This window comes from Mus musculus, chromosome 5, assembly GCF_000001635.26.
Source record: "Mus musculus strain C57BL/6J chromosome 5, GRCm38.p6 C57BL/6J".
Lineage (NCBI taxonomy): Eukaryota > Metazoa > Chordata > Mammalia > Rodentia > Muridae > Mus > Mus musculus.
This window is the reverse complement of record NC_000071.6, coordinates 124,148,475-124,173,744: the sequence shown is the minus strand read 5'-3', so window position 1 is coordinate 124,173,744 and position 25,270 is coordinate 124,148,475. Positions and strand designations below refer to the sequence as shown.

The following is a 25,270-nucleotide window of genomic DNA, read 5'->3' as shown; positions in this document are numbered from 1 at the left end:
CTGCTCAGCGCCTCTTCACCTCCCACCCTGTTGACATAGGGCTGTTGCTGGGCTGGTTTTGTTTTTGACCCAGTCAGCCTGGCAGGGAAGTGGCAGGTTGTGTGCAGACTTCCCAGAATAGCCCCCGGCTCCCCGCCAAAGATAGAGGAGCCAGACTGTGTGCGATGGGCTTGGACCAGTTGGAAGATGACTCAGTTCTCTGTACCCCAGCCACCCCCTCTCCTTCTTGTCCTCCCCCTCTCTGCTCCCCTGCCCTGATACACCCACCAGGCTGGCCCACTGCATGCCTCTCAACACCTGGGACATGGAGTGTGCAAGAGATTCTGCAGCCACTGGTTTCTGGGTGTTAGTTGGCATGTCTCTGGTGGTCTTTGTGCCCCCAGTGAAGAGCCCTTACCCCTCCTTGTTTCTGACTTGCTTGATGACCTTAGCCCAGTCCCTGTCATTTCCATGACTTCCGTTGCAGTGGGAAAGGGTGTCTCCCCAACTGTTGTGTGTGCTGCTGGGAGTGTGAGCGAGGCAGGAGGGCAGCTGCCTGCTGCAGAGTGACTGAGGACTGATGGAATTCTGGCCATGACTGCTGAAAGAACAGTGTGAGGGTGAGAGCAAGGGACACTCCACTAGCACTCCACTATCATCGTCACCATGGTGGCCACCTTCTTGAGCGTTGCATGCTGGGTATTCAACACTGTCTTTGTTTATTTCTCCCGTTTGCCCTTTATGAGACATCCAGTTTTATAAATATAGCCACTAAGGCTCAAACCTCTAAGTTATTTGATCTAGACCAGTGAGAGGTGGCGTTACAACTGGAGCTTCCATTCTGACTTCCCAGCCTGTGTCTGTCATTGATGCCATGCCGCCTCATCGAAGAGAAGTCTTCATTACACTTTCTGGACTCTTCCCGCCAAACTCAGAGTTTCTTTTGAAAGAGCATTTAAAAGGTCACACCTACATCAAGGATGGACCCACAAAAGTTCCTACTCAAAAGAGATTCCCCTGGGATGTGGAGGCATTTCTGGGATGAAGATGCCCACCCATGTCAACTTCTGTATTGTATTGAACATGTACACAGCTTCACAGACAGTGAGCAGACATGTAAGAGACACTACCATGAAGCCCTAAAGTCTCGTGTTTCTCTCCCAAACCCCCAGCTCCCCACCAAAGACTTGTGTAGCCTGAGGTGATCGCTGCCAGTAGAGATACAGTTCACCCAGGTCAACCCAGCTCAGGAGTTGCAGTACTGAGAGCTGGGCCATGCCTGGCGCTCCACCCCCTGCTCTGTGTACAGAGACTAGAAAGCTGTGCTCCACTGGACCCTAACCCCATTCCTTACGCTGGCTCTTGCCACTCAACAGGTGGCCAAAGGATGTTGTCCAGGCTTTATCCCAGAACTGACCTCTGCTTTCCTGTTTGTTCCTCTGCATCCAGTCTTCATGCCTTCATGCTTGCTTTTATAGGTATTGTGCTTGCTCTCAGTCTCTGTCTCTCCCTTCCTCCCTCTAGCCTGCCCACCCTCCTTCCCTCTCTTCTCTTTCCCTCCTTTCCTCCCTCCCTCCCTTCCTCCTCACCGTGTGTGTGTGTGTGTGTGTGTGTGTGTGTGTGTGTGTGTGTGTAGAAGCATGCACATGCATTTGTCTTTATTTGTGACTAATGTCCTTGGACTGTCTCCCAGGGTCCAAGGGCCTAGTGAATTTCAAGGGTAAGCCACACATAACCTTGCTTAGAACCCTGTGGGTTGCAGGATGAGCCGGCCTGATGTACAGTTGGCTCACGACCCGTAGAAAGAAGGTTGACATGAACACCCACAATGCTTTACTCTCTATCCCCAAATGCAGCAAGCTCTGGAATCCAAGTGCTTTGTCATAGCTCGTTTGGCAGCAGAGTCCCGCGTGAACTGGGGTGAGACTATTTATAGTCCACGTGAAGCTATTTATAGCCATTATATATCCTATACTCACGGATTCAGTGCAGAAATGTCAATGTATTTGATTATTGAACGGTGTGGAAATGTGCTATCTGTCTGATGTTCAAGAAACTTAAATCCCACGTGCATTTGCCCCAGGAGTAAGCGTTGTGTGACTTTTTTTTTTTTTTTTACTGGTTGTAAAAGCCCTCTACTCACAGTACCAGCCACAGTGTCTCTCCTGTGATTTTGGAGATTAAAGAGGCAATGTCAGCCATGGAGCCCTTGCCCTGACCCCCATGCGTCCATCAGCTTGCCCAGCAGTAGGTGCTTTTTTGTTTGTTTGTTTGTTTTGGTTTTGTTTTGTTTTGTTTTGTTTTTCGAGACAGGGTTTCTCTGTATAGCCCTGGCTGTCCTGGAACTCACTTTGTAGACCAGGCTGGCCTCGAACTCAGAAATCCGCCTGCCTCTGCCTCCCGAGTGCTGGGCTTAAAGGCTTGCTCTACCACGCCCGGCTTCAGTAGGTGCTTTTAGTGTCATTTGGCATCCTTTCTTTTAGCTAGATCTGGTATAAGAAGCTCTCCACACTCTCACTGGACACACACACACACACACACACACACACACACACACACAGAGGCTTTATTACCTCTCCTTCCTCTCCAGAAGATTCTGAGTCTTCCGTATCTTGTCTCAGTATAGGAGGATGAAAGAGGTGGCTGGGCCTTAAGCTCTCCTTCCCTATGATGCTTCTGGGAAGTCTTAGGCGCAGAGCACCCGGATTTACATTCAAAGTACATTGAAATTGGGGTGCAAATGCTCGGGGGCCCAGGTATATGGAAGAAGGGAATGTGCAGACCCGGCTGCTTCCGTTGAGCAGGAGAACCAGCCTTGGCTGTTACAGGACCTCTGTGTGGACCACCACCTCCTCCCACATGCCTGTAGTTCCTCTGAGCATCCCTGAGCATCAGCCCAGCAAGTCACAGGGAGGGGAACCCAGAGAGACTTGAGTGGCATTCTTAGGAGGAGTCCAGTTCTTCCTGAGAAGATGCCCACTGCAGCTTCTGGAAGAATGACCCCAGGGAACCTTAGAACCTGGAAGCTATGTCTGCCACCATGGGAGGGCTAGGGAAGACAGGAGCTGAGGCATCATCTATTCAGCTAGAGTATGGGGCAAGTTAGAGAGGAGCCTCCCTGCTGAAGCTCCCGGTGTAGGATTTAGCCACAGTGGCAGGAAGTCCACTTTAGGGTGGCACTGAGGGACATGGTAAGCCTCTGGCCTGGTCCACAGAGCTGTGCAACTGCCTGAATTGTATGATTCTGCCTGGCCACGGCTCACCTGAGGGAGGGAATGTGGAGTGCTGACACTGACATGTAAGAAAAGGTCTTAGCATGCTCACCTTGGATGAGCAGCTCTGAGAGGAGGGCCACCAACCTATTGGTGTCCAGGAGTGATCCCTGGGGCATGTGGAAGGCCACCTACCAGCCTCTGTGCTCTTTGGGTCTGAGCAGCCCCCTTCCCTTCACTACTGCAGCCCCCTGGATTGTTTTCCAGCTAGGATGGCTGTGATCACCATCAGTGTCTGGGCTTCAGTAAGCCCTAGGGTGATGAGTAATCAGCATGAGAAGCCATTGTCTGAGACAACTCTCAGAAGCCTTGGGTCCCACTGACCCAGCCATCATCACGTGGTCTCTGCAGGACACTGGTCTGCAGGCATGAGCCATTCTCAGGCACGGTGGCTACCTATACTCTTCCTGTGGTACCCAGTTTAGCTGCTGGAATCATTTTGGTGGTGGTGGTGGTAGTTTTGTTTGCTTTTGCTTGTTTGTTGTTCAAGATGAGGTTTTGCTGTGTAACCCTGGCTATCCTGGAGCAAGCTCTGTAGACCAGGCTAGCCTCAAACACAGAGCTCTGCCTGCATCTGCCTCAGGAGTGCTGAAAGTAACAGCATGCGCCCCACTGTGTGGCTGCTGTGGAAATCTTGAGCCTTCAGCTCTGAGATACCTCAGATCCAGCAGCACATGGGGCACCCCTGCTCCCAGTCTTCACTGCCTTCTTTCTATGCCAGGCTGGTGCTGTGTCTCAGTGAACATTAGGTGTGGGGCCCACAAAGTCCCATGGGCAAAACCTGATTCCCTTGCCCATCCTCACTTGACAGGACTCATAGTGAACCCCTGTCCCCTATCCTGTGTGCTTTTCTTTGTAGGAGGATAACAAAAAGAGGGTATCCAGAGAGAGCCTGATAGGAAGGAGACCCACTGGATCTGTTGATCTGGGTGGAACAGAGGCTCCTATAGCCTATTCTAGCCTCAAAGTGGTCCAGGGACATGGGCATCTGAGCCAAGTCTACTGATGTGCGATTAATTTACAAATAGACATGCAGAGTGGAACGATGTGTACACAGGAGCCTGCTGTTCCCACAAAGCTGCATCAAGATGTCATCAAGCCGGGTGTTATTTTAGTTCCAAGTATTGTATCTGTTTAGCACCCAGTCTACAAAGTGCCATGTACAATGGGGGGTGGAGGGGGGCAAAGCTGGCAGTGTTTGAGGACCCCTGGACCAGTGACTGCTTTGAGGAGGTTCCAGGCCCTAGAGCAGTGGTTTTCAGTCTCCTAATCCTGCAACCCTTCAATATAGTTCCTCGGTTTATAGTGATCCCTAACCAGAAAATCATTTTGTTGCTACTTCATAACTGTAATTTTGCTACTATTATGAATCATAATGTAAGAATCTGTTTTCTGGTGTTCTTAGGCAACCCCTTCGAAAAGGTAATTCAACCCCCCCAGGGGTCTTGACCCCACAGATTGAGAAACACTGCCCTAGAGCAATTCCCTAGACTTGTAGCAAATGACCACATTTCACAGATGGTAGCATATGGCCAACACATGGTACGTCAGGTTGCCCTACACATACAACACCCATAGACAGGTGTGGTATCTTTCCTAGAACCAGATTCACACCACATCTTATAGGAGGGCGGTGTAGAGGATTTCGGAATGACACAGGCAAAAACCATATAACCAATTGTGAATTTGTACGCTTTTTTTTTGGCCTTGGGGTAGAATGAATTGTGTCTTTCTGCCCATTAAGAGGAACAGGTTTGCTTAGCAATCAGATAACGTGAAGAGGCTCCAAAGATGTTTCACCCTGGATTAGTCAGCCATTTGTCATCGTGAGTAACAGAAATCCCATCTGAGCTGGCTAAGGTGAGAAGGGAACCGAATCAGAAGGCTCCTGTTGCCATGAGTGTATCCAGCTTCCCCCACGGCAGGAGCCCAGTAGCCTCCTGGACTACAGAACACTTGGCTACCTATAGCTTTGTGGACTTGGCTACCATTGAAGGAGTGGCTCATATTCTTTTTGACCCTTTCAAAACAGAAAAGTCAGCCGGGCAGTGGTGGCACACGCCTTTAATCTTAGCACTCGGGAGGAAGAGGCAGAAGGATCTGGCATGAGCATGCTGCCAGAGCCTACAGAAACCGAGAGGCACTGGCTTTACTGACATTTTGGCTTTAGACTTCTGGCCTCCAAAACTCCGAGAGAAGAAACTGGTATTACTTGAAGCCAGCCAGTGTGCAGTGCATTGTAATGGCTGCCCCATGAAGCAAATCCAGCCGGTGTCAACTCAGGAGGAGGAACAGAGTGGAAGGATCAGAGAGACAGACGTGGACCTACTGGTCCAAAACAACCTCTGACTGGCATCTCATGGCAGGTGACAAGGCAGATAGAAGGTCTCTCTAGAGAAACAGACGCTTGTCAAAGATGTCCTCCAGTACCTTATATAGGAAAGCAGTAGCTCTGAGCTGAGAGTGTAGCTCAGTGGGTTGCGCCTGACGAGCATGTACAAGACCCTGGGTTGGAGTCTGGCACCACAGTAATGCAGGAACAAAACAAACAAGGAGATGAGCATGGAGAGAGAGCTAGGGCCAGTATGAATGACTCTCGGCAGAAGTGACTCCCAGGCCCCGGGGCTGCCTGGGACGAGGCCGCTGCCACTGCAGCTGCAGCTAAAGCCTATGCCGTCAAGCAGTGAGCTCACACACTTCAGTGTGCAGAGGTGAAGCTGAAGGCCCACGTGGAGGAGAAAAGACTCTGGAGGCAATGAAGGAGATCTGAGAAGAGCCCAACAGAAGTTCACAACAGTTCTGATGAAGGAAGGGCTAATGTGTGGGAGCAGACTGTGAAGGCAACCTGTGGGACGACGCACAGTCAGGGACTGCACAAATGGAGTGGAGTCCCGGGAGAGAAGAGGAGAAGCAGCCGGAGTCCACCTAAGTCCAGCTCTTTAAAGATAGCTGATACCGACTTCTCAAGGGTCCTCAACTTAGAAGGAAGGACCCAGCCCTACTCCTTGAAGTGGCAGGGAAAAAAAGATGATAGGGCTCCCCTCCCCCCTTCTTCCTGCCTGAAGTTTCCCTACGAGTATTTCCTAAAAATCATACAAACTAGGGCAAGGTTTTGGGCTGGGAGCCTGGGGGTGGGGGGTGGGAGCTTTGACCTCATTGGTTTGTATCTGCCAGTCCCCTCCCACCACCACCACCCCCCCACTCCCCACACTGCCTAATTCAAAGGAGCACCCATGAGAAGCTGCCCGGCTTTATCCAGTTGGCTGGAGCTCACCCTGCACAGCCACGCTCAGCTCACCTAGCTCAGAGGCAGGCTCTCTTTCCCAAGCGTGCACTGGGTGGGTGGGTGGGGTTGTCCAGGTTTGACCAGTAGTTTTGTTGTTGTTTGTTTGTTTTTGTTTTCTTTGTGCTTTCTTTCCTCTCCCTCTTTCTCCCTGGAGAGGGATGAGCATCCATCATGGCTAGCAGGTTTTATGGGGGCTATGAAAGGAAGCTAATGGCTCTGTAAAGAAGAGCCAGTTACCTGGGAAACCTTCCAGGCATGTTGTGTTCCTGGCAGCCCTGGGAGGCCTGGTGGAAAAGGCCACCAGCCTTCAGAGTGAGATGAGCAAGATCTAGGTCCAAGTGCTCAATGCATGATTTACCTGTCCTGACTTACCCTAGGGACACTGCCTAGGCATTGCTTGTCCTCTGTGGACCAGGAGACTGCCTTCCAAGATGGGCATTTGGGCTCCATTGTTGTTGATCTGTGATACCTCCGACTCTTGCCGAATCCAAGAGAAAAGTTGGTTAGGGCTGAATTACTGGCTGGAAACCAAATATTGTACCCTACTGCTTTGAGATGCTTTGTGGTCTCATCAAATGATAGCCCATCCACCCTGAGCTCCACTCTTGCCGTCTTGTCCTGATTGGAGTGTTCTGAGTACCTGCTGTTGTTAGCTATCCATCACTAGGTCCAAGCAGACCTCTTCTAATCTACCCCATTGGAGGGGAGCCAAGGAGCCAGCTGCCCCCTCACTACCACGGAGGCCTCCAGCTGCTGTCTGTGTTGTTCATGCCCCTGCATGCACCCTTGGGGAGGCAAGTCTGGCCCTGTGAGAAGTCTGAGTCACAGATGCTGTCACAAAACAGGGACATAGCAGGCAAGGAGGCTGCACTATTCTTAGAGACGCTTACAGTTGCTCTAAGGAATCGTTAACAGAGCAGCAGATTAACACTGCCTGGTTAGGAGCACTGCCTGGAGTGGGAGCCCTGAGCCCTCGCCAGGCTGCCTTTCTTAGGTACCTACTATGTGCCGCCTAGAGCCTCCTGCCTAAAAACAAGCCCCACAGATAGCCCTGTGCGTTTGCTCCTGTGTTCTGGGCCTACAGCAACCAGTGAGCCAGGGGTGTTCTATCCCCGTGAGGGGTAAGAAGGAGCCAGGAGAAAACGAGTCGGCTCATATCAGTTCAGGTTCAGAGGAGGCTCCGAGAGGGATCAGGTGGAAGCTGGAGCCCAAAGTGTGACATTTGGACCAGGCCTGAATGATGACAAGGAACAGACGTACCCAGGCCCTGGGGACAGATGGGCACTTCAGGGTCACAACAGCAGCTTAGCAGTGAGAGAGAGTTTGTGTATCCAAGAACGGCTGCAGCCGGGGTGGCAGTGCAGAGGTGGAGCTGCGGTTTGTCTTGGGCAGGCAGGGCTGGGGCTGCAGGGACTCTGAGAGACAGATGTAAACCAAGTGCAGGGCTGCTGGAGCCTTGAGGAACCCCACCCACAGAACAGGGAGCCACAGATGGGCTTGCCTAGCGCTGAGGAGGGAAGGCAGCACTAAGGGTCTGGGCATTCTCTTGTTATGGGACCTGCCATAGAGCTCTGTTGTTGCTCCCAGATGAGCTATGGTTGTAACTGAGCTGTTAGTACTTCCGTTTTAGGGCAGAATAGTACTTCCCACCAGGTTTGGATGGCTTCTGTGCTTCCTGTCTTCCAGTGGCTGGAGGCTCCCGAGTACTCGTGTCCACAGAGCTCTCAGTGCCCATCGCAGAACCTGGCTCCTGGTGGCCGCCTGGACCTGTTAGGGGCATGAAGTTGAGATGGTGAAGGTTGAGTCTTACTAGATGAGGTTGGGGGGCTGGATTGACTAGAGGGGAAAACCGTGGTTTGCAGGGCTGCAGAACTTTGGTTTCACCAGACTTACCTGGGGCACATGAGACATTCCCAGGCCTCCATCTGGGGGACAGAGTTTAGAAAGGGTCACTGCCTCCTTCTTTCCTCCTTGCTTATTCTTTCAATTAATTTTAAAAGTTAGCATACATGATGGCTGTCGTCATGGTATTTAGTGTAGACCTGTCATTATGTTTTATTACCCAGCCCTCTCCTCCCACCCCTCCTCCTGCTGCTCCCCTCCCTCCCCCTGCCAGCCTTGGTTTCTAACATAATAAATATCATTCAGCACATTAAAAAAAAAATCCAAGTAGCCCCTCTCTGATGGAATTTAATTAGAGCTCTGCCTCAGCCGGGAGGTGTGCACCCCTACAGAGTGAACCGAAAGAAAATGAGGCAAGTAATCTCTCGCAGTGAAACATCTTTGGGGGACGCCTGCAGGCTGCTCAGTTCCCTCCTGCAGCTTTTAGTAAACGTCACTGGCTCTCAGCGTGCACTCTTCAACTGTGGTGGCCTCGACTCCTTCCCAAAACCCCTTGCCTTTTAAGTATTGGAAAGATCGGGAAAGCAAGGGTCTACAAGCTAAGAGTGTGAATCACGGTGTTATTATCAATACTTGAGGTGTATGTTTATACAATGGAGGCCCGTTAGGAAGGTGATGGCTCAGTTCTCAAGCTGCTTTCCTAGCTGGGAAGTCAGGTAAACCTGACTCTTCACCTACTGAGAGGGTGTGGGTGAGGTGCCCAGGAGACCCAAAGCCACCGTCTCCTAGGTTATGAAGTGGGGCTATTGCCATGCAGGGCAACACTGTTCAGCCATAAAAAAGAATGAACCCTGGTGTGATACGGCACGAGCCGTGGACACGAAGCCAAGTGCAAGAAGCCAGACTCCAGGTACAGGATGGGCCCTGGATCCCACACAAATCCATGCAGACAGAAAGCAGATATGTGGAGGCCACGGGGCTGTGGAGGGACTGCCAGTGACTGGAGAAAAATGTCTTCGAATTAGATAGTGGTGTTGGCTGCAGAGCTCTGAATACATTAGCAACCACATTAGAGGGAAAATGGCACAGAACTGAATCCATGGGGCGATTCTGACATAGCAGTCGGGAGGCTGCTCTGTTGGATATCAGAGTTGGATACAGCCTGAGCATGGATAGTGGTCTAGGGTCAAAGGGTAAGTTTTTCATGATGTGCAGCTCCAGGGTGAGACTTGTGTGGGATTTAAAGGGGCCGCAGCGCTTTCTCGAGACCCCCAGGTAGTGCCCCAGAAGGGTAGTATCAGGCACACTGTGTGCTTTCTCTCCCATCTTCACAGAACCATGAAGAACTGAGGGCAGGTTGGCCTGAAAACTGACACTCCAACCCTTAGTCATGCTGAATGCTCTAGAGTCTGTCTTGGAGAAACATTCCATTGATTTTAACTGGGAAGCACTGGGCAGTTTCTCAAAATAAAAGGGGTCCAGTACTCTCCCCATGATGCCCAGGGGCATCTGGTCCCACACCTGCTAGCCCGGGGAATTGGAGCCTCAGAATGGTGCCGTTGCGGCCCATGCACAGAGGAGGTTTAAAGGGCAGGAGTTGGAACCCAGTTCCTGGGATCTCCAGACTGATATGCGCCCCACGGGGCTATTTGCAGACCTCACAGCACACTTGCTGGTTTTGGAACAGAAAGGAAATCAGAACATGCAGCTGACAGGCCCCCAAATGAGTCAGAAAGCCGGGTGCTGGAGTCTTGTACCCAGAGGGCTCCGGCTGAGGTTTATTAGTGGGCGTGTTGGCCAAGAGAGTGGGAAAACTCGGTTCAGACAGAAACATAGTCCAGAGTTGGAACCGTCTGCCTGCAAGCTCCAGTGGTCCCTGCACCAGAGCGCTCCCATCTTTTAAGGAAAGATGAGGATCTAGTAAGGATCCCACCCATTGAGACACAGCGAGGTGATTGAGACCCCCAAACAATGCAGTTTTAGTGGGATGGGGGGCGGGGTGCCAAAGTGTGTTGGACAGAGACAGAAGTGTATGAGAGAGAAAGTAGGAATAGCAAGCAAGTAACATTGACCTTTAGTGGCCCTTGTTCACTCAGATAGCAGAGGGACAGGATGGGACCAAGGAGGACAGGGCTAGGAGGGCCAGGGGCTTGGGCTTTGGTTTTGCAATTGTAATAGTTGTTTACATTTAGATGCCAATAGAGGTGATGGCGTCTCCAGCAGCTGCCAGGGCTTGGAGATTCCCAAATAACAAGAAGACATGGGACCCAGTGCCTTCAGATAGGAACAGAGATGCCCCGCCTGTTGTGAGGCTGGTAGGTTGGGTGCAGAGGGGTTGCTCCAATTTGATGCAGGGAGTTGGAGGGTATAAAGAAGACAGACAAACAAATGTAGGACATGTTGACACTTGCTCAGTGTGGTGGGAGCATAGGAGCTGGGCCCTCCTGAGCATGGCTGGCCTGGAGAAGTAGCTAGCAGCATGATACATTGCTATGATGTACTGTGATCCGGTCACAGCTCCTGTTGTCAGTCAGCTGGCTGGAGTTGCCTAGTGAGGGTTGGTCTTCCATAGCTTTTATGTCTCTGGTTTTCTTTTTAGCAGGAGCAGGTAGTGCCCCCTAGTGCATGCCTCTGGTAAAAAGACCCCTTGCTCTATAAGCATAGCCTTGTGGGGCCCTGGCACTCAGGATTAAACACTGACTGGCATGTGCTTCCAAGTGGGCCTGGGTATGGGAATCCCTCCGCCCGTGATAGCAGCCATCCGGCACCGGCTGGGATGTGTCTGAGGCTTTTGTCCCTGTGGGCCTAACAGCTCTCTTGCCCGCAAATGACCAGGGCCTGCAGCATCTCTTCTCTTGTTCTTTACACCTCATCTCCTCTTTATTTCCTCCCTTGTCCCTGTCCCGGCTGCTCCTTTAGGTGTTCAGCCGTTGACTTTGGCGGTCAGGCAGCTGCCTGCCCCACAGCTCGGTGCATGGCTTCTCTGCTATCACTGCTTCAGGCTTGATTTCCATCACTTCCATCTCTGCTTCTTTCCTCAGTGTTCAGTCCTGGTCCTCTCTACTGGAAGTAGGCCAAACAAACAAACAACAAAAAACACTCAAAGACTTGGGAGATACCACAAAAGATCCAAGCCGCCAGCCAGCTTCACACCAGTAACACTGGAACTCGGTTGCAAGTGAAGGTTTGTGCTTGCACCTATCACGGCTTGCCTCTTTAGTCCCAGCCAGGGTCGTGGAGAGTTCACGGAGGCTTGAGATAGCAAAGAGCCCAGTGCCAACCGAAACAGGCCTGGCTGGGGCCCTGCCTGATGGAGCTGGAGCAAGCGGCTGGGGTCGCTGTGCAGCTTCCCCAGGGTAGCATGGAGTGTTCAGGATGGCTGATGCCGGCATAAGGGTAGTCATGGTGAGCACTGTGACTGACAGTTCTCTTGCTGGAGGCAGCCAGGGCAGCAAGAGAGCATCTAACAGCTTCCAGCTAGGAAGTCATGCCCCACTCCGTGTCATTGCTTATCTATGGTAGAATGAGCAGCAGCAAGAGTGTTTACAGCAGGAACTTAGAGAACCTAGCAGTAAGAGTAGTTTAAATTTTAATATAATTTTATGTTATTTAGATATACAATTAGTATAATTTTAATAATTTAATTAAAAATTTAAAATTTTAAATGAAGAGTATTTCAAATTAAAAATTTTAAAGACTATAAACTTAAAATAAATTTATGAAAATTTAAAATAGTTTAGATTTTTACATAAATTACATTTTTTAGATAACAGTGCTCAGACCCTTTATCCTCTCCCCATCACAGCTTGCCTATTCGGGAATGAAAGATTCCCTAGTAAAATTTCCACCTGTGCCTCTTAGAAACTCTGGCATTTGGGACCTCTCAAAAGCTAGAGTTTCCCTTAAGGCTTGTTAGAGCTGGGAGAGGCTTTGGATAAGGCCTGTAGCCCGATAAACTTCCTACAAATCCTCCCTAGACCTCCTTGCCCTGGAGGTGCTCCCATCTCAGGGATCCTCCCCCGGAAAGCCCAGGAACAAGGGACTCTGTCCCTTAAAGGTATGCCTGTTTCTTAGGTGGGCAGCCTCCCAGAGGCTAGAGGATGCCAGCCTGCTGCAGCTCAGGTGGAGGGGCCCCAGGGAAGGATCAGGACTAAGAATGAGGGGCTCTGAAGCAAGCACCAGGTTCCCTCTGGTCATAGCCCAGTCCATGGAGATTCGGACCATGTTCACTGTTCAGTGGGAGCACCAACCCCAGGGTGGCAGTGGTTGCTGTGACCAGCAGGATCTCCAGCAGGCTGAATAGGGATGGTTTCAGCTAGTGCCAGGCTCCGGTGTCTGGGTCCTCGTATTCTCTCACACACGGGCCTCTGCCCTTGTCATCCTAGGTGAGGTGCAGCATTGGCTGTTGCTCTCAGAAGTGGGAATTATAAGGTCCAGGGCTTCCCTATCCTGCTGCGAGTCTTAAGCAGGGTGCCGCCTTCTTGAGACTGTTTGGTCCTCAGTATCTGCTACTTCCCTGAGGCTGTCCTGGGGTGAAGTATCACAGGCGAAATACCCTGCAGCACTCCAAATTACTGTGGTGTCCCCATGTGCTTGCTTGGCCATGGGGTCTGGTGGCAAGCCTGGCAGTTATCCCAGTGTGGCACCCTTGGTGCATAATGGTGAGATTTAGAACCCTCTCTGGGACTTCAGGTGAGTGCAGCAGTACTCTCTAAGGCCCTCTCTTCATTTTGCATAGCAAGGGAGGGCTGTGTGCCATGCCACGCAGAGCAGTAGAGGACACTGGGGCAGGGGCAGGGACAGGGTAGTGGCCATGTCCTCTAGCTCTTCTTTCTTCTTCTTTTTTTTTTTTTTTTTTTTTTTTTTGGTTTGGTTTGGTTTGGTTTGGTTTTTGGAGACAGGGTTTTTCTGTATAGCCCTGGCTGTCCCGGAACTCACTTTGTAGACCAGGCTGGCCTTGAACTCAGAAATCTGCCTACCTCTGCTTCCTGAGTGCTGGATTAAAGCCACGCCCGGCTTCCTCTAGCCCTTCTTGAGCTTGGCCTCTACTCAGGATGTCGGAACAGCTAGAGGAGGAGAGGCCTGAAGCCAGAATTGGTCTCTGAAATCCAGCATGGGACAACCTCAGCCTCTTCGTTACAGACCAGGGCCCTACTTGTTTCCTAGCTCAGCACACATTCCTCAGGAGAAGCCTCCGGGGTCTGGAGTGTAGCTCAGTAGTAGGAGGCCTGCCTGGCATGTATGAGACCCTGGGTACAATCTTTGGTACCGAGAGTGAGACTTGGGCTCTGACTCTGAGGTGATATACTTTCTCCTCCTGAGACACCGCATACCTCCAGAGCAGCTGTAGCCAAGACAGTCCACGTGTAGGGGCTGTTTCCCTTCTGCCCCTGTGTCACCCCTTTATCACTAGATACAGGTGACAAAGGCAGCAGATTGCTGTTCCGCTTTTTGACTCCTGTTTGGGGACCAGAGAGTTTGGGAGACAGAGAGGAGCCGTAGGATTTTCTAGAGCATGAGAGCAAGGGAGCAGCAGGCTCCTGCACATTTACACACAAGCGAGTCACAGAGCCACCCCCTCCCCCAGCCCAACCCCAGTGTGGTTGGTTCCCTGTCTCCCTCTAAGCTGCCAGAGTCCAGGCTCCCGATGACCCCACATCAAACAACTTCCAGACTTAATAACCAGAATGCAACTGAATTGCGTGTCTGCTCAGCCTCACTCCTGACTCCCGTCTGTGACGTCAAACCCCAGCTAATCCCGGAAAAACAGATTAAGTGCTGTAAACTCAATTCTCCCGCCCTCCCTCTTGCTCAGGGTGTCTGGAGGACTTGCCCTCTTGCAGCTTGCTCCCTTTGCTTGGAGCCAAACCCTCATAATCCTCCCCAAGCTCCCATGGATGCCTTCAGTTGGCAGGCTCTCCCGTGGAGCTGGGCTCTGCCCTTCCCCTGCAGTTCCTTCATTTGGAGAAGGCCTCTGGGCTCCTAGCTTAGGTTTTCTGCTTTATTTCGAGAGGCTGGGGCCTTGATTCCCAGGGTGACACCCAGCACACCTCCACTCTGCCTGGTCCATGACCTGGAAGCAGCTTATACTCTCCATTCTGTCTTAGGTCCCACCCCAGTGCTGCCGTGGCCTTCCTGATACCACAGCACGTGACCCCACTCTGACCTTGTTGAACCATCAGGGACACTGAGGAATTTGAGGATGGTTTCCTTTCTAGGATCTTAAAAGCAGGGTCTGAAACCCAAAGGTGTCAGTAAAAGCCAGGTCCTGTTCGGGGCTCCAGAGAATGTGACTGTCTTGTCCGAATGGCTGAGGTGTGACATGCGGGGATATGCAGGTACTGGTCTAGCTCCCACTGACTGGCCTCTGGAGACCTCCATTTTCCATATTGCCTCTTGCTGTCTCAGATTCCCAACACCCCCCCCCCAAAGTTGTCCTGTGCCCGGCAGGAACTATAATTTTGTCTATGCTGTCATGGCTCCAGCCAGGACAAGATGGAGCGAGTGTCTCGTGCCCAGGCTGCTGCACTGGATGTCAGGAGGTTGCCTGAGCTAGGGTTTGGCTGAGGTGAGGCCAGGGACAGCAGACACAAGTCCTGTTCCCTCTCCACCTGAGATGCTCCCTGGCCTCAGACTCAGCAGGGACAAAACCAGAGGGGCTGTCTGGCCAGATCAGGGCAATGATAATATTAATCACACAGACCAAGGGGACGATGTATGGCTGTCAGGCCAGCCGCAAAGCACTTGTGCAGAGCATTCTTCCTTGGGCCCCAGCCTCGGGGTTCAAATCAGTGTGGGTTTAGTGTCTGCTACTGGCAGTGGAATCCCAGCCAGGGTGGCCATCTGCCCGTGGCTGGCCTTCCTGACCTTGAGAGGCCAGCAGCAATACCAGTGGATTTGGTGCTGTGACAATGGGGTGAGACTTGCTCAGCTTGATCACACTTCATCCACAGGACACCCCAAGAGCTGTTCTCACCCCTATTTGTAGAAGATAAAACAAAAGGTCAAAGACAGTAGGTAGCTGGGCCCAGCATGAGTCAGAGCCAAGAGGGGCAGGTGCAGCCAGCAACCTTCATCTCTGCACCATTGCCCTTCTCTGCCCCTTTGCACACACAGCTCCAACTCTGCTACCCTGTATCAAGAAGATACCATGTAGAAGAGCACAAGTACGAGGTACCCCAAAGTCGCCCGACAGCAGCAAGTCCCTCACAGGCATCCAGCAAACATGCGTAGACAGACCTGTGCTAACTGTAAGAATGATAGGTGTGGCTTTTTGTCAAGTTTCTAAATGCTTTTTGAACTGAAAGCCAGGGGCTTGGGGTATGACACAGCCTGCCCGACATATGCAAGGTGACTGTGGGCCTCAGCACATAAAAGATCAAATTCACTTTGTCAGTTTTATTTTAGCCCACATGCCATCCCACCTATTTAAAATATACTTGAATTTAGACAGACACATCTGTATTAGTCAGGGAAAAGGGATTTGGTAGAGTGACTTACAGGCTGGGGCTGTCTCTAAGGGAAAGACCAAGAACCCAGGAGTTAGGTGTGTAGTCCTGGAGGCTGGATGTCTCAGCTGGTCTTCAGTGTACTCCAGAATCCCAAAGGAATAGGCTTTCCTGACAGTAAAGGAAGGAGTGCCTCGGCAGTGGAAGAGATGAACTCGCCAGCAAGATGAGCCAATCAAGAAAACCCTTCACTGGGGTGTGCCCAGCCGCTTGGGCTTCAGGTTGAGAACCAAGATTAGTCATCACATCTTCACATCTGTTTGCGTACATCTAAAATAAATAAAAAGGAATTGCTAAACTTCAGAATAATATTTTTCTTCATTGTACTAACAGTCACCAAAGGGTTAAAAGGAAAAAAGTTTTTTTTTTTAATTTATTATTTTTTTCTTATTCATTTTACATCCTGCTAACCACCTCCCTCCTGGTCATCCCTTCCCACAATCCCCCTCCCCCTCCCCTTCTCCTCTGATCTGGTGGGGGCTTCTTTGGGTATCCCCCAACCGTGGCTCATCAAGTCTCTGCAATGCTAGGCGCATCCTCTCCCACTGAGACCAGACAAGGCAGCCCAGCTGGAAGAGTATATCCCACAGACAGGTATCAGCTTTTGGGATAGCCCCAGCTCCAGTTGTCCAGGACCCACATGAAGACCAAGCTGCACGTCTGCTACATGTGTGCAGGGAGGCCTAGGTCCAGCCCATGTATGTTCTTTGTTTGGTGGTTCAGTGTCTGAGAGCCCCAAGGGTCCAGGTTAGATGATTCTGTTGGTCTTCCGTGGAGTTCCTATTCTCTTAGGGGCAGAAAAAGACTTTTTTTTTTAAAGACGTATTTATTTATTTATTTTATATATATGAGTACACTGTAGTCATACAAATGGTTGTGAGCCATCATGTGCTTTCTGGGAATTGAACTCAGGACCTCTTCTCACTCTGGCCCCGCTCGCTCTTTTAAAAGATCTATTTACTTATTATATGTAAGTACCCTGTAGCTGACTTTAGACACACCAGAAGAGGGCATCCGATCTCATTATGGATGGCTGTGAGTCACCATGTGGTTGCTGGGATTTGAACTCAGGACCTTCAGAAGAACAGTCAGTGCTCTTAACCGCTGAGCCATCTCTCCAGCCCCAGAAAAAGACTTTTTAAAAATAACTTTATACTGTCTAATCAGGAACTTGTCACAATTTCCTTTCATAGAGGACTTCATAAGAGATTCTTTTCTACTTCTGTCATGTTTAATGTTCCAAATAGATTTTAAAAACTGGTTGAGTGCACATTACTTTTAGCTTCAGAAGATACCATGTATATATTTAAGAGGCATTTAACTATTGTAAATTATTTTGATGACTTAAAAATGTCAATACTGAGTTGTATATTTTAAAATAAATTTCATTAATTTAATAAAAATCTTTTAAAAATAACTTTATTGAGATGCAGTTCAAATACTCATTCCATTAATGCGTCTAAAATGTGCAGTTCAGTGGTCTTAGTATATTATATTTTGGATTACCTAAAGTCTCATAGAGGCTATGCAGCATAAAACTTTCCATTTTGAAGGGCTGGGATAGAACGCTGTGGTAAAATGCTTACTTAGCAAACACAGGCCCTGGGTTTTATCAACAGCCTTGAAGAAAAAGAAAAAATTTCTATTTTAAGCACTCTCCAGTATTCCACTCCACGGTGTTAAGAGCATCCCCAGGGGCCTGCAGCCGTCCCCACAGCCACTTCCAAAGTGTGTTCTTCGCCCAAATGAGAACTGACTATTACACAATGACTCCCTGGTACCCTTGGTGCTTAGTAACCACTAAACTGCTCTCACAAGGAGGACTTTAAGAAGTCACCGTTATTAATTCTTTAAATAATGGATTCTATTTTAAAAGCAGTTTTAGGTTCACATTAAAATTAAGTGGAAATTAAGAGTCTGGTAAGGTCCTTGCCCCACATTAACATCATCAGTTTCTATCTTCTTACACCAACATGGTCCTTTCAACTATTTACTATCGTATGTGTATGATATATGTATGATGTAGGGATGGACATGTGTGCCGCACATGTGTGAAGAATCGAGGACAACTGGGTGAAGTCAGTTCTGTCCTCCTACTAGTACGTAGATCTCAGGGAATCAAACGTTGGCCATCAGGCAGCAAGCGCCTTTACCTGCTAAGCAGTCTTTCCCACCCAGAGTAGTCCTTTTGTTACAACTGATGAACAGGCACATACGCGGAGTCCATGGTTTGCATTCTTTTTGAAGATTTATTTTCATTATTTTTAAGTGTGTGTGTGTGTGTGTGTGTTTGTGTGTGTGTGTGTGATACACACATGAGTACAGATGCCCACAGAGGCCAGAAGACTCCTGACACTGGAGCTATAAGCTGCCGTGAGCTAACATGGGTGCTAGGTCCTCTGTAAGAGAATCAAGTGTTCTTAGCCACTCAGCCCTTGGTTGTATATTCTGTGGGTTTAAATAAACGTATAATATCATGTCCACCACATCATATGAAGCAGTTTAACTGACCTAAGAGCCCTCTGAATTTGCCTGTTCATCCCACATTAATTTATCTATGCAGCGAATGAACTTTCATGCTGTGGAAGTTGAGACATTTACATTTCCACCTTTATTCTTCCAGTGTTTGTTAGTTATATTATTATTTGTGTACATTGCTGGGGTTTTCATATACTTCAGTAACCATAAGTGCCATGATTGCAGAATTGCTTTGTTTACATCATACTTTTCCGTGGATGAATTTTTCCATGACTTATCTTTTAGTTTGTTGGGTTTTAATACCAGATAATATTTTTAAAGAAGATGTTATCCATATCTTAGCCCCTAAATTCATATTTCAGGGATTTGCTGACATCACACCTGAACCCTTTAGCTGGGTAGAAAATTCTGGTTCCTAATATTCTGCCTCTTAGAACTCTGCAGATATTACTCATGGGGCTTCTAAAATTGTGTTGCTATAAAGTCTTATTCTCCCCAACCCATCTCTCTGGACTCTTCCTTATACTGTCCTTTAAGGTCAGTGATTTTTTTTTCAGAATGTGCCTTGCTATTATTTATAACATTAGGGTTTTTTTTTCTTTCCATAGAACATAGAATATGAGTTACTCAATCTATTATCTTGTTATTTCTAAGAAGTTCTGGAGACGCTATGGAAATGGCTCAGTGCATAAAGTGCTTGCTGTGCACGCATGGGGACCTGAGTTCAGATTCCCCAGAACTCCCATAAAAGCCCGGAGCAATGGCATGCAGCAGTGCTGGAGAAGTGGGTGGATACAAGAAGCTCCTGGGCACTCACTGTTCAGCCACTGAGCCAAAAATAGTGAGCTCCACGTTCAGTGAGGTAGACTGTCGCAAAGCATACGGTGAGAGAGACTAGAGGAAGACCCCTGATGCTGGCCTCTGGCTTCACATGCTCACGTGTGTGCATAGACATAAGCCACGGTGTGCATAACAGATTTTAATAATTAAAAAAGAATGGTTTTTATGACCTGTTTCAGGACTTAGCTCATTCTTCTATCATCCTGTTTTGCTCCGGGTGCACCCCAGTCATGTCTGTGAGAGAGCCCCTGTCGCTGCCACGGCTGCATCTCTATCTCAGTCTTCTCCTGTCTGCTCTGTGAGTTCCTCAAACCCACCCACCGCACCTCCAGTTGTTTGTTCTGTTTTGCCTGTTCATTCACAGTTTCGTGTACCTTTTAAAATAAGATGAGCCACGTTTTTTTTTTTCCACATTCCCCCTGAGCTTAGCTAGCTTTCTTCATCTCTCTTTATTGTTGAATTATTTCTCATTCTATCCAGTGTGCTCACTTAAGTAGAGTATATACTAAGTTTCCGTGTTTCTTTTCTTCCCTCCCTCATAGCCACGCATCCTAGGGGCCACACAACTAGGAAAAATAATGTTAAGCTTTGCAGTTAGGTCCCACAGGGCATGCCACCCTGTGACTTTGTCACATTTTGTCACTTTCAGAACTGAGCCCTCTCTGTCGCTGTTGATCCCTTCCTACTGTCTGAGTGTCTGCCTGCCTGCCTGCCTGCCTGCCTGCCTGCTTCCATAGTTCCTTGCAAGCACAACACAGTCCCTGTGCTTCAGCCTGAGATGGAGCTGCCGTCTTGGTCTTCACTGTCTGACAGTTCTCAGAATGCTCTTGTGACTAAGCTTTGCTTATAATCTAGCTCTCCTGGGTTGTGGGAGCCACCCCGAATCCTATGTTGGTACTGTGTCTCTGTCTCCGGTTCCCATGTGGAAGGGTGGACACCATCTGTGTGGTTACAGCTCACCAGGGAGCTTGTCTTTGGAGAGAGTATCATTCCGTTCTTTATTTTAGAGATGTGCTCACCGAGCCTCTGAAAGCCGAGAGACTCCTAGTGTCTGCAGCTGGCCAGGCTCTAAGGTCTCATCCCTGGACATCTTGAAGAGTCTGAGACCTTTAGAGATCACGTTTTGTCTAACCTGCAGATCCTACTTTGACCCTAGGCTGGAAGCCTGCAGCCTTGCCTGGTGGGCCAGGAAGCCAAGAGAACAGGTGGTCTGCTGTGAGGACACAGGCCAGCTCTGGTCCACTTCTAGGGCTCTCTTCCCAAGTGTTGTGAAGGGTTTCTTTCTATCCTATTAGCAGATCTGAGGTTTCTCAGCCCTCTGGGAATCCATGTGCTGTAGAGCCATGGCAATGTTTAAATATAGATGACCCAGAGATACTCTTACCCTTAACCAGCCCCAGGCCACCATGAACCATGACTGCATGGCTGGTGTGATCCTGTCCAACCCCTCCCCATCTGGGAAACCTGTGCTCAGCTCCCCACTTAACAATACCGAACCTCTGAATCAACCATGGATACCCTGTTCAGGGAGCAGGCTCACCCTTTACTACCCAGAGGCTGTTGATGGGAGGGTTCACACAGCCTCTCTCTCAGTCCTTGGGTAGCTCTTCAAGATTGCTCAGCAAACAAGGAAACGCAGGCTAGAGAGGTAAGGAATTTGCTCCAGGTCGTTGTTGGTTTGAGAGGGTTGAGACTAGAATTCTAGCCTTGGCTTTCGCTTTCCTCTGTTAACACACCTACCAGATTGCAGAAAGTGACTCTCCTATTCTCTCTCTCTCTCTCTCTCTCTCTCTCTCTCTCTCTCTCTCTCTCTCTCTCAGGTCTTCATTGAATTCTGTCATGGTTGTCTAAGGAATCTTGCCTAGAAAGTCCCCACAAGCACGCAGCTCCCTGCCGCCTGGAAGGCGTGGACTCCAAGATGATCATAAAGGAATACCGGATTCCCCTGCCAATGACCGTGGATGAATACCGCATTGCCCAGCTGTACATGATACAGGTGAGTCCAGAGAGGCGGCTGACCCGGGTTAAGCTGGATCAGTCCCAGCCTACACTACTGGGTACCGCCTGTGGACATGGACTGCTTTCGGTGTCTGTGAGCTGCTGCACCTTAGCTGTACATCCGGCTTCTAACTAGACGACATCAGGCCCACAGACACACTGGACTTTCATGGGACCAGATTATCTTGTCACCATTATATTCTAGACACCCATAACACTAGCACCCTCTTTGCATTCACAGCCTACTGCCTTGTAGGTCAGCTGTTATTTCAGAGCTCAGCTCTCAAGCACCACAGACGCCCCATTACTGCTTCGGAGGTATGGCAGGGTGGGCTTCTGACAGGAACCTCTCTCTCTTCCTGAGTTTCACGGGCTCTCACTTTGGGATTGGGCGTGTGATGGCAGTCTTTCTTCTACTTAGAAACACATTAATCTTGGAGGACCTACTCCCATGATGCCATATAAATCTAAGCGATCCCCAGATATACAGCCCCCAGAGATCATCACATTGGGGGTTGGAGCTTCAGTGGAGGAATTGGAGGAGACACATTTAAGCCCCAAGCCTCATTTCAGACAGGGGATGAGAGGCAAGAGAGGCTAATAGGTTGCACAGGAGCACACAGCCTGGCTCCTGACTCCCAGTTTAGTCATGCCCACTCCAGGGAAACTCCCAGGACTCTCTTCAGTGCCTCAGCAGCTGAGAACACCTGTCCCAAGCCCTACTGTCCACTCCAGGTGCTTCTCATCCAAACGCCAGCCCTCTCTAGGGCCCGCATTGCCAGGATACTGACTTACTGACCAGAAGCCTTGCTCTCCAGACCTTTCCATTCCTTTACAGCTATCCTTCTCCCTCGTCAACCCTAGAGACTTTCCCTCCATGCCGAGGGCCCAGAGCTTCTAGACCAATTATAAGGCATCTCTTGGCTTGGCTCCAGCTCTTGTGGATGTATCTGAGCCTCTTGTTCCTGTTGTCCACTGGGACCCGTACCTGATTGGCTTCTCTGTGTATAAACCCCTCGTCATTGCACCACCCTGATCCCTCAGTATTTAGGGCGGGGGGCAGGGGGCAGCCTTCAGCGCTTCCACCCCCTACCTGCGTTGTTTTGTTTTTGTTTTTCTAGACAGGGTTTCTCTGTATAACAGGCTCTGGATGTCCTGAAACTCACTCTGTGAACCAGGCCAGCCTCAAACTCTCAGAGATCCACCTGCCTCTGCCTCCCATGTGCTGGGATTAAGGGTGGTGCACCACCATGCCCAGCTTTCCCCCCTTTCTGATAGGCTTGCACCTTCAGCCTTGGCACCCAGAACCCGTCTAAGGAACTCAAAACAAGCAGAGTTTAGCCCGCTCCCACAGGAGAGGTTTGGCTGGGAAATGAGTAGGAAGTGCCCCCAGCCTCTCCGGGGGACTGTTTGCTCTGAGCGGCTTCAGAAGCGCCTCTCAATTCCCTCTTGAACCACTTACCCCTTAATTATTTCTAGAGAGCGGGAGGGAAAGAGCTTAAATCAGGTCCTAGCCCTGAGCACTCTAGAAATAACTCAGTCTGTTCAAGGACCATACTCATCTGCTGAGGCTGCCATGTGTCTGCCTGTGGCTTCTTAGTTCCCTCTCCAGCAGTGACCCACAGTGATGGCCGTGCAGCCCCAGTGGCTTCTTGAGTTGGGTATTCAGAGTCTGGCAGCATGACCTCCAGCCACTGGAGTGCCCCAGAAAATTTTTCAAGTGTGGAGTCACGGTTTCTCAGCAGCTCCAAAGGCCATCATTTCCCAGCTTCGGTCCTTGTGTTTCCAGTCAATTTAATTGTGAAGTGACCCACAGCATCTCTATCCGAACCACACGATCCACTGGGCCAATTTATACTTTTGATGAATATTGATCCAGTAGCCGGTAGTAAGTAGAAGTGTCTCCTACTTGATAGGTCACGCATATCTATATTGTCACAGGTGCCCCTCTCTGCTGCTGTGAGTTTCCAAAGGCCTTCCCTGTACTCCTTCCAGTGAGCAAGTGTATGTATGCAAAAGACAGAATGGTAAACAAGCCAGATGTTGCCACAAGAGGAGTGTCCGGGCCAAGTGCTAACTGTCATGCCCAGAGGGAGGCTGAGAAGCCTGGCTGACATATACATGTACAGATGTGTTCACGTGTGTACCCATCTATATAACTTGCACTGTAATCTCCATCAGCCTGAAAGGCCCATAGAGCTATGATATACCTCTCTGGAAGCTGCATGGCTTTAAAACTGGGTTGTTTGTGAGAAGACCACACATTCTACCCAAATAACTAAGGTTGTCTTCCAACCTTTCCTCATGGGCCACAGTGGCAGAAAAGCAAGGGGAGTTGAGTCTCTGAGTAGCAAAGGCTACTGTTTTAAACAGAAAGACCGTGAATTCATCTTGATATGAGGGACTCTGGTAAATGAGCTTTCTAGAAGTTTAGGTGTAGTCTGTTTCCAGACAATAGCACAGCTAACGATCTTACTCTATAGGTGGAAGTGTAGGCTTTCCCAGCTGAGCCTGGCTTGAGTTCAGGCTCTGTGGAACAAGTGAATCTTCCTGGGTATTAATTACTACTTGTTTTTTGTTTTGTTTGTTTGTGTTTTGTTTTTCTTTTTTTAAGATTTATTTATTTATTATATATAAGTAAACTGTAGCTGTCTTCAGACACCCCGGAAGAGGGCATCAGATCTCATTACAGATGGTTGTGAGCCATCACGTGGTTGCTGGGATTTGAATTCAGGACCTTTGGAAGAGTAGTCAGTGTTCTTACCCACTAAGCCGTCTCTTCAGCCCCCTATGTTTTGTTTGTCAAGACAAGGTTTCTCTGTGTAGCTCTGGCTGTCCTGGAACTCATTCTGTAGACGTAACTGCTCTCAAACTTAGAGATTCTCCTGCCTCTGCCTCCTGAGTGCTGGGATGAAAGACATGCACCACCATGCTTGACCCCTCAATTTCTTACATAAGCTAGTTTCTTAAATGGCAGTGCCCTGGAAGGACTCACAAAAGAAACTTTCCTGTTTATAGATGGGAAATTTGAGCCAAATTTGGAACTTAGCACCCCACCTCCCAGGGGGTCTGTCTGCTCCTAGAAAGCTTTGGGCTTCTGATGGGGTCAGGAGGAACCCACTATCAGTATCAGATATGAAGGAGCCTTTGCTCGACCAGAGTGCAGGGGATAGTGGGGGAAGACAGGAAGTCCCATTCATCCAGAACAGGGAGGGAGGCGCCTGAGGAGGCCGACTCTGCCCCGCCCCTTCTCCTAGATGGTCCTTGTTGAGAGTGGAGTGAGCTGTGGCCAATAGGCCTAAGGGCAGAACAAGTGGTTCAGCAAGAGGCCAGCTCAGGCAGTCCAAATGTGAGGGATGGAACGTGGGCACTTATGTTCTCAGACACCCACTCACAGCCAGATTTCTATCTGGAGACTCTAATCATCTCATGTGGCCAGGACATAATTTCTGTACCCAGCATTCTCTGCTGCTACAGGGCCTGTTGAGTGCCTCTCTCCTAGTTCCTGCTCCTGTCTGCCTCTCTGCTCACTCCCTCTGCTTCTGCTGTGGTCTTTGTCTCCCATGCCTCGGAACCCAGAGTTCCTGGGGGCCTGTGCCTCTGCAGGGTGAATATATGTCACAGTCACAGGCTGTACCTGAATGTGTGCACAGCTCACTGTGTGCCAGTTGTACCACAGTAACACGGTGTTCTGTCCCCGCCTGTGTGAAGACTATTTCAGGGAAGACTGTAGACGTACCAAACAAAAGCGAGGCAGGAGTGGTAAAGGCTGAGAAACGAGACAGGTCTAGGTACCCCCCAGGTAGATGCTGTAAGAGCCAGAGTGCTCCACAGCTACATTCCCAGGGAAAGAATAACAATGAGGCTCATCTAGCAGCAGCTGGAGCAGGCTGTGGAAAAGACAAACTCGAGCCATTCTTCTGCTTGAGGGGTTCTGTACCAGCGGTGTGAAGGCTAGTGGAAATCACTGTGCTGTCCTCTAGAGAGTGATCAGCAAGACCCTTTTGTCCTGGGGATGGGCAGACGGCCTTGGCGGTCAGTACCCTGGACAGTTCTGAGAGCCGCTA

The 25,270-nt window shown here is 49.7% G+C and overlaps 1 protein-coding gene across 12 annotated transcripts in view; it reads left to right on the top strand.

Annotated features, from left to right (window-relative positions):
* The window catches only part of Pitpnm2 (phosphatidylinositol transfer protein, membrane-associated 2), a 131,222-nt gene that overhangs the window by 76,166 nt on the left and 29,786 nt on the right, over nucleotides 1–25,270 (top strand). For all 12 annotated transcript variants that reach the window (NM_011256.3, NM_001289472.1, XM_030254223.1 and 9 more), the window contains one exon: nucleotides 21,026–21,201. In NM_011256.3, coding sequence (NP_035386.1) covers nucleotides 21,124–21,201 — 78 coding nt within the window. In that variant the 5' untranslated portion in view covers nucleotides 21,026–21,123. The remainder of the gene's footprint in view (nucleotides 1–21,025; nucleotides 21,202–25,270) is intronic.